Genomic DNA, 9,380 nt, shown 5'->3' with positions numbered 1-9,380 from the left:
TCTTTCCCAGTGGTTTTCCTCCCCTTTCTTTAATGCTTTGAGCAGCAGAACAAAAAAACATATGATAAATAAATTAGGGAAGAAACAGAAGTGAACAGGCCAGCTAAATAAATCATTTCAGCTTTTCTGGCTCCCGTAAGATAGGAAGCTTCTACTTCCTGAGGAGCGGGCAAGAGGCTGCAAGCCGTGCTTCAGATAACTTCATAGCTCTTTGCTGAAGCTGCTATTCCTCTCAAGTATCTGCACAACTTCCACATTTATATAACAGCAGAGGGAGCCAGAACTTCAAAGTCAGACCATAATCATAAAGCAGAATTCATTGGTTAAACTGAAGGGAGGGAAGGAAGGAAGGAGGAGGGAGAGAAAGGGGGAGAAGGAGAGATGCCATCCAAATTACCTACAGAAACAGTAGGGAGAGCTGCTCTTCTGGATTGCCAGGACACAGAAGACCTTACTTTCCTGCTACAACATTCCTTCTTTCTTCCAAGATAGAAATGTCCAGCAACAGCAGTGATTTTCTCAATCAGTAACAGGTAAGAGTTTTCTAAATTATCTATTTCAGACTGATAAGAGCTCAGATCTCTTTATTAAAGTTATCACTTTTGATTGCAAAAATTTATTCAACCTTCACTTGAGTGACTGACAGCTGATGCCGTCATTGCTAATTCCCTTTCTTCTCAGATCTTCCTCTGCTTTGGATAATGACTGATTTCTGATCAGAAAATGTTAAGTAAGGATTCATCTGAAATTTAACCTAAGATCCAAGGAAAGAGTTATCCATCAGAAACTTTTAAGGGAGAGTTACTGAGTAGTTACTAAATTAGCATAATTTAAAGAAGCAAGTTTTAGAAGAATGTAAGAATATGGATTACAAACTGTTCAGTTATGATCCTTCATTCATTTAACTATTAGGATAAACAGGAGAGAATGAAAAGCATTCAATTAGTATTTAAATTCTAAAATTGATCCATTGCTATTGACAGGGACATAAAATTTAAATTCAGGAGAAGCCATGGATTTAAAGGCTTTATGCATATTCAATTCCTAAAAGCGAAGAATTCTTGCACCATCTTTCAGTTTCACAGAAATGTTGTAGATTTCTCCACGGTTTTAGAACAATACAGAAACAAGGGCAGAAATATTAAGCGAACTCGATCCGAAGTCCACCATAATCAACGTGCTCTGAACCCAGTCACAAGGCAAGGAAACAGTAATAAATACTTTGTTCCCTTCGTATGCTGTTTCAGCTCTTGTCCATCTCTGTCAAGATATTTGTCTGCTCCTCTAGACCTGTACAGCACCAAGCACAAAAGGACCTATTCTCAATTCGTTTTTTAATATCACCATAATAAACATTAATGTAATTATTAATGGTAATAATTTAGCAAGAAGGGTTATAAAAACAAGGGAGGCTTTTGCTGTTTACCATTCAGCTTTGATTAAGGCTGTGCAAACAATTGCTTTCATCAGTCAGTGCCTGAACCAAAACATGATAGTTTTGAAAGACTGGCTGTTTTTTGAGGGAAAGGCGGCATTTTCAGATGCAAAAAAAAAAAGTGGGTTTGGTATGAATGAAACATTGGAAACATTGGAATCAAAATAATCGTAATCAATTTCTGAGGGTTTTTTAGTAAACCAAAGGGCTTGAACCACTGTGCAGGAGATGATGATACCAAACCTGGTGTTTAACACAACGGAGCTCAATGATATCTGGGTTTTCCCTCCTCCATGTGATTCAGAAAGAGCATTTGAAGGGACATCTTTCAGCTTCATGAAATGTTCGTAAAGTGTGGGTGCACTGAACCAGCATTTTCCACCAGAGCAGGTGACTATGTTTGACAAATGGATCCGGTCTGACTTGTCATGAAAGGCCCAACCCTTGTATCTAGTGAGCAGAGCTTTGCAACCTTTCAGCGTGCAAGAGGGAGATGGCAGCTGCTTGGGGCGTCTTTGGAGTTCAAGTGTGCTCCCTACCACCTTGCGGTGTGACAGAAAGCCTCCCTGGTTACCACTGGTCCCCGGAAAACACGTCTTATCTCCTAGTCCCTGAGACCTCTTGTTCCTCACCCAACCCATGCAGCTTCTGGCAGTACACATCACGCCACTCTCCAGGTATCTTAACTGGCTGTCTGCTAAGGTATGATTTATGGATTCTCCCACCTCCTTTGGTAAAGATCACCTTTGTAAAAATACAATTTTTTTCTCTTGGGTACAGAACAAGTCACAATGGCCTTTCCTCTTAAGGAATCAGGGACTAACTACCATTCTCCAGTCTGCTGACCTGATAGTCACATTTTACCTTCGTGAGCTGGCTCTGTGTCTTTGGAAAGGTTATGAATTTAATGTTATGAATTTAACCACACAATAAAAAGTTGGAGTACCTGCTTTTGTAAAACCTCCTTGATTTCTGCAGGATCAGAGAAGGTCAACTCATAATATAAGTTCTTAACCCCTAAAAGTTTTCCTTCTGAAAACGTGCAGATGTGAGAGGGGGAAAAATATTCACTTTCCTGGGCATTTGTGCCATGTCCCAATGTTATAGACTTGTAACATATTAATACGCACAACTTGTGCTATACCCTAATTAATTATGCTTTTTCAGTGACCTAAGGTAGTTGCTCCCAATATTTTTGCAACACAGAGTTAAACAAAGATGAAGAGTCCACCATGAAATTCCATTGTAAGGCTAAACAGGGCAAATCTATTTTACTGAGATAACATCAATGCCAGCAAAAAGGGACACCACTGTTAGTCATCACTGCCTCAATATCTGCAACATGAATTTCAGAGTTCTGTTAAACCTTTCCACTGCTCCTTTGTTTCCAGTTTATGAGGCAGATAGCTGCTATACTCCAGATAATTGCCGCAATTCTTTAAATAAGTAATACAATCACTTCATGTCTTTAGGAAACACTTCTCTCAGGAAGTCTCATGGACTGGAAGCAGCAAACATGGCTTGAGCAACTACTTATATTCCAAGTTATATAAGTAATTTCTTCTAAGCACCAGATAATGAAGCCGAACACAGCAAACGTTTTTTTTTCTTTGACTTATGTCTGATGTGGAAATTGATCCACACTGTCCATCACAACTATGGAGATTGTTTTTTGATTACAAGGAGGGGATGATCATGATTAGCTTTGCCAGAGTGACCCACCCTTTCCCAGTGAGCACATAGCACGCAGCATCAGTAGTAGTCCCTTGCTTTATCCCGCCTCCAGGAAAAGTGTTTTTATAGAGGTTTTCACAGGATGTCTTAAGTCCAGAAGTCTCTCAAAAGGGCAGTCATGCATGAACTGCTTGGGGCTACTTATTGTCTAGCAGTCTCCCTGAAACCCTCAGTGGGTTTCATTTTCTTACCTGACCCATCTCTGCAGAATTCCCTTTCCTTTGAGTTTTTTTCCGGAAAACACAGGATAGCCCCCCTGGGGCAAGGCTTTCAAGCTGACTAGGGGTAGTGGTTTCCTTTTTTTGAGACACCCTGAGTGACATTTTTTAGTTTAGGAAGCTGAACAGAGCAAGACAAATCCTTCAAACCTTGCCTGCTCTTCTTCCTTGCTTCCAACACAGACAGGAGAGTGATGAATGTCTATATGACATTCATGATGTAAATGGGGAATTTAGCTTACACTATGATTAAATCTGAAAGCTCCTTCTCTTTTTCCTGCTAATTTGCTGCAGAATTTTGTGACACTTTTTAGAGAAACTATCTCATGCTGCATCAATTAGAGCAGAAAACCCTTGCTTTTTGAGCATGTTGGCTTTTGTTACTGACCTCTTTCCTGAAGTTCGTTAAGGGTGCTGAACAGGATTACTCCTTCCTATTAAAAAAAAAAAAAAACAAAAACCAAGCAAACAAAACCAATCCAGGTTTTCCCCCCATTCCAGCAAACTGATTTAGGAGGCATGCTTATTACTCCTACAAGCCAAGTAAGTATTGCTTCACTTTCTGGAGACAAAAGCTGGTTTTTTTAGCCCTTAAATTTTTTGTTATATTTTACTGGGTAATCGACAAACCTTTGATACAGTGAGGGGACTAATACCCTTGTTCCCACTGCGTTGGTGATTCAGTATAATAGCTAACATCTGATTTAAATGTTTAAGCAGAATATGTACACATTGTTTATTACTGGCTCTTAATTTCAACCAAACTGAATGGCAGTCAAACACCTTGAGATAACACAGCATTTGGCAGTGACTAATCTTGAGAATCTGCCATCCAAGGATACATAAGGCAGCCACAACATTTATTTTTCTATTTTTCTAGAATGGCTTTTTACATGATGGGTGCTGGAATAAGAGATACAGAGAACTATGCACCTAGGTGAACCAGGCTCTGAATTTTCCCACGACATCAGGTTGGCAGGCAGTTTTAAATACTGCATAGTACACCACAGGTCCCTCTGAGACACCAGACAACTCAGGTACCACCTCTCTCTCTCAGTCTCCTTATCTGTGATAAGAGGGTGCTAATTCCTTATTTACCTCGGGACAGTACCATGAGAATGAATGCCCAGGAAGCGCTTGACAGTCACCTTGTGGGAAACGCCATGGAATGCGAGGTGTTAAAACAGAGGGAGCCCCTAACACAACAAAATGCGTTGCAGAGCCTTCAGGGATGCTCTTCATCCCCACCATGACAAGCACACAGCCGTGCTCCGCCTTTGGCATTCCTCTTGGGAACGTGCCCCTTAAAGCTGTGGGATCTGGCTTCTGCTTTTCAGGCAGCTCCACTACTTTCTTTTTTGCTTCAACTTTATTAGCTCTCCTCACTGACACCTCAGCGTGTCCAAAAGTGTCTGGGACCCGTGAAAGGGCTTTCTCTGTGGGGCACAGATGTTTGTAATAACTCAGCACACATTTTTAAAGCAACAAAAGAGAACGATGCATCTGTCGTCGAGGATATTGTAGCTAAGGGGACACTAGGGTGGGACTGTAGTAAAAAGCTCACGTGTTTGTTTACAGCAGAGTCTGTTTGTCCTGTCCAAATGCCAAGACTGAGCTCCTTTGAGTGGTACCAAATAATACTGCAGACTGCTGATCCCTTTGATCTGTTTCGTTTGCAGCATCTCCACTGGCCAGCAGCCATTAAAAGCTAAGGGACTGGTTGATGGTTTTTCATTCCATGTGCATTTTCACACTGAAACGGGCCACCATACGTGACCGTGCAATCCAGACATCATCACTGCCTCTTCTTTTACTTCCAGAAAATAAATCCATCTGTTCACATGGGTTGAGTAACAATACGTGAGTGGGCAGAGCTATGTCCACAATTTGGAAAATTTCCTCTGCCCTCTTTAATTAAGATTTAGCTACTGAGGAAATGAAAGAACAAGAGGAAGAAAAGGTTACTATATTTTACTCGTGTGACTATCTTGACTGTCTCAGACAGATGGATACAGATAGAAGACAGATAGATAGAGATAGATACAGATAGATAAATCAGGTCTGGTAAAGCAACAAAAGAATTGATTGTATACATTTTTGCTGATCAAGCAGAACTACAATCTCAAAACATCTTTTTATTTACTGTACACTATTGCTTTTGCTAGTTCCCAAGAGGCAACATCTCTAGAATCACACAATTTGTGAAGAGAAAGACAAGGCAAACAAAAAATTGTAACATGGTGGATGCTTTTTTGTACAGTACTGGTTACCTTTTTGCACGCAGTTGCTCAGCAGTAAATGCTACTCAAACAAAGTGATAAGCTGACTATACCATTTTATTCATGCATTCATATCTTGACCATTTGTTTTTCTGAAGCTCAGAATTTTTTCACAACCTCACAAACTTGTTTGAGTGGCATTTTATTGCTGGGGAAAGGGTCATGCAATGGGTAAATAGTGTCATTCCCCAAGTATTTATTTACTTTTCACTTTACAAGCCTTTGTACAGCATGTAACTGCCTCTGGCCTTAGGAGAACTCCCAGCAGAGTCAGATTTTTTTTCTTTGGTTCCTGAACATAGAGGATTTGGACTCCAGAGCCAGGATTATAAAGCAGGCTCTGCTATCGCAGGTCACGACAGCCTCCCAGGAGCCATCTGGTAGAGTCCAGGCAGTCCTATGGCTGAGATTTCCAAAAGCGTGCAGCCCCAGTTAACTCTGTGGGTTCAGCTTCCTGAGACCCCATTGAAACTCCCAGCTCAGGGCTTGCAGCGGTGGCTAAGCAGCAGACTCGTCTGCCTGTGCAGAAAGAGTACCCAGGAGATAGCACATACTATTTCAACACTTGAATTCTCTTGGTTAAAAAAAAGCAAAATTATGCTGAGGGAGAATCAGTAAGAAGCTTCTCATCCGGAATTAAGAGAGGTTGTCAAAATCGCCCACTCTTAAAGCCAAAATAAGAAGACTGGACTATATTTCTGATAAACCCTGTAATGGCCATACTGGCTTTATGGGCACTGGAGTTCATCCAGAATGGGGAAGCAGGGAATTTGGACTGCAGTTCCCATGACCTACCACAGCTGTCTAGAAGCTGAAAAATGTTGAAGTGATTTTGAATTACTTTAGACTTTTTCAAAATTGTTCCATGTTACCCCTCCTGAGGATACGAGCCTGAATTTTTGCACGGCGAATGTCTCAAGCAAATGTGGGTTCTGTCTGCAGTCACAAATGCATTTCACAGATTAACTCACATAAGATACTTTAGTGTTGGCTTTATGCACTTGTCACAACGCAACAATTGCTCACCAGCCGGTGATAACAGCCTGTCCCCGAGCAGTGATTCCCACTGCCCAGCCAACTCCAGTTTATGTACTGGGTATGACGTTATATGGTGGGGAATATCCCTTTGGCCAGGCTGGGGCAGCTGTCCTGGCCGTGCCCCCTCCCAGCTCTGCGTGCACCTCCCCGCTGGCAGAGCATGGGAAGCTGAAAAGTCCTTGACAGAGTATGAGCACTACAACTACTTAGCAACAACTAAAACCATCAGTTATCAACTTTATTCTCATACTAAATCCAAAATACAGCACTATGTCAGCTATTAGGAAGAAAATTAACTCTATCCCAGCCAAAACCAGGACAGCACCTCATATGCCTTACTTTTCACATTGATGTTTAGCTCAATTGAAGGTAAACGCAGCCCCGTAATGTGTCTTCTGCTCAATTTTGCATCAGAACCTTGTAAAACCAGAATTAGACACAATTAAACACAGTCATCATTAAATGGAGTTGCACAGACTTCCACACAACAGTTCAGCAAAGGTTTCAATTTTATGATCTAATAAACTATTTAAAAGGGAGCTGCAGAAGACACACAGGATCCCTGGTGTTTGCTTCCCTGACTCACTGCCCCCCCACCCTTTTGACTAATTTCTTGTAGCAAAACTAAGCCATCTTTTTTCCTTTTCTTTGCAGATATACCCAGATCTTCCACTGCCAAACAGAACAGATAAAACGTTTTTTTGGCTGTCTCCAGAAGACCCAGATTCTGTTTGACTATCACCTTTTTGGATAAACATTTTGGGATGAATTTCAGGATGAATAAGACAAGGGCTGTTAACGACGGTTTTCCTTTCCTGAACAGTAAGAACTGGAGCTCAAACCGAAGCTTCCCCACATACATTTCCAATCAGTGCAGGAACATCACTGACCTTACTGTTTTTCTGGCCACGTCTTACAGCTTGGAGACTGTCCTAGGCATTGTGGGAAATATCTGCCTGATTGCTGTCATTGCCAGGCAGAAGGAAAAGGCCAATGTCACCAACATCTTAATTTCCAACTTAATAATTTCAGACTTGTTTATGTGTCTTGTCTGTCTGCCTTTCACCGTTGTTTACACCATGATGGACTACTGGATATTTGGGGAAGTCATGTGCAAAATGACCTCTTTCACTCAGTGCACATCTGTGACAGTGTCAATTCTTTCCCTTGTCCTTATTGCTCTGGAAAGACACCAGCTCATCATAAACCCAACTGGCTGGAGGCCAAGTATCTCCCAAGCCTATCTAGGAATTGGAGTAATTTGGACTTTAGCATGTCTCATGTCCCTGCCCTTTCTGACCACATCCATTTTGTCTAATGATTTGTATGAGCAGCTCTCACACATCATGAATTTTTCCACTGACATGGCCATATGCATCGACTCGTGGCCTTCTGAGCAACACAGACTTATCTACACTACCACTTTGCTGCTCTTGCAATATTGCATCCCTCTGTTCTTCATTATACTTTGCTACCTGCGTATCTACTTACGCCTACAAAAGAGAAAGGACATGTTTGAGAAGAGCGAATACAGCAATCGAGCAGTTCAGCTGAGAAGGATAAATGTTCTGTTAGCCTCCATGGTTGCTGCTTTTGCTGTTTGCTGGCTACCATTGCATGTTTTCAACACCATTGTGGACTGGAATTACAAAATCATTTCGCCTTGCCACCACAATCTGATCTTCTCATTGTGCCATCTGGTAGCTATGGCTTCCACCTGTGTCAACCCTGTTATCTATGGTTTCCTAAACAGCAACTTCAAAAAAGAAGTGAAGTCACTGATTCTGAGCTGCCAGCATAATTCGGTAACCGCATCAACAGAAGAATATGATCATTTGCCTTTGTCTACCATGCAGACTGAAATCTCCAAGGGCTCACTGATGTTGAACTGCAGACATAATTCTATCTAGCTAGCAGAAGACATTTCAGAGGGGTGCACTGACACCACACACCAATTATTACCTGTAGCTATAAAAAGCAACTGGTGATGCCATAGCTGGGGTGTGAACAGGAACGCACTGCTGCCTGATTTTTTGAAGAACAGGCAAGGGAATGTTGTAAGTGTATTCAGTAGTTCCTATGGTGCAGAAGTTGTTCATGTCATTGAGATGATACAGATGCTGAGGAGACTGGGCTGATGTATACATGTTTGCTCTAACAGATCAGTAACTAAGCTGTGGCTGCACATAGACTGGCATGGCGTTCATCAGCTAAGCTCACATCTCTACCATGCCTGGCCTAGGAAGCCAGATTTCCATGCTTAGAATTGCAGGCTGCAAAAAGTTGCATTAGAGAAGACTCATTTTTTCAGTATTAGTAAAGTTTTTATGCATGGCTGACACACCAGTTGAACAGAGGTATGTAAATATATAAATTTTTGTGTTTTACCAACTCTCACAGCCTGTTAGGTAACAGTAACCATTCTGCAGATCTAGTTCACATGAATCAACTGGATGCTTGTATGAAACCTCTCTCTCTGTCACATAGGCTTGGGAATAGCCATTGCCTCTGCAAGTAGGGACACAGAACAATGACCCTCGTACATAAAGACAGCTACTTATTGAGGGATGGTGGCAAATTAAAGTGTTACTCAGTGAATTAAACTCTTGAAATACACTGAGATGATGCTGAGCATATTTTTAAGCAAATGAAAAACAGTTGCAGATCTACATGGAA

General features: G+C 41.5%; 1 protein-coding gene across 1 annotated transcript; it reads left to right on the top strand.

The window, feature by feature from the left end:
* The first annotated feature begins 7,480 nt into the window (after positions 1-7,480).
* LOC104621843 (neuropeptide Y receptor type 4-like) lies at positions 7,481-8,614 on the top strand. Its single transcript, XM_010288450.1, has one exon. The coding sequence runs from the start codon at positions 7,481-7,483 to the stop codon at positions 8,612-8,614; it is 1,134 nt and encodes a 377-aa protein (XP_010286752.1).
* Positions 8,615-9,380: the final 766 nt, after the last annotated feature.

Source organism: Phaethon lepturus, unplaced genomic scaffold (assembly GCF_000687285.1).
Source record: "Phaethon lepturus isolate BGI_N335 unplaced genomic scaffold, ASM68728v1 scaffold1116, whole genome shotgun sequence".
In the NCBI taxonomy this organism is placed as follows: Eukaryota; Metazoa; Chordata; class Aves; order Phaethontiformes; family Phaethontidae; genus Phaethon; species Phaethon lepturus.
Note: the sequence above shows the minus strand (reverse complement) of the source record. Positions and strands in the feature narration are given on the sequence as shown.

Bases quoted from the DNA above. Each gene is read 5' to 3' on its own strand.
- LOC104621843 (XM_010288450.1), top strand. From the start codon at position 7,481: ATGAATAAGACAAGGGCTGTTAACGACGGTTTTCCTTTCCTGAACAGT.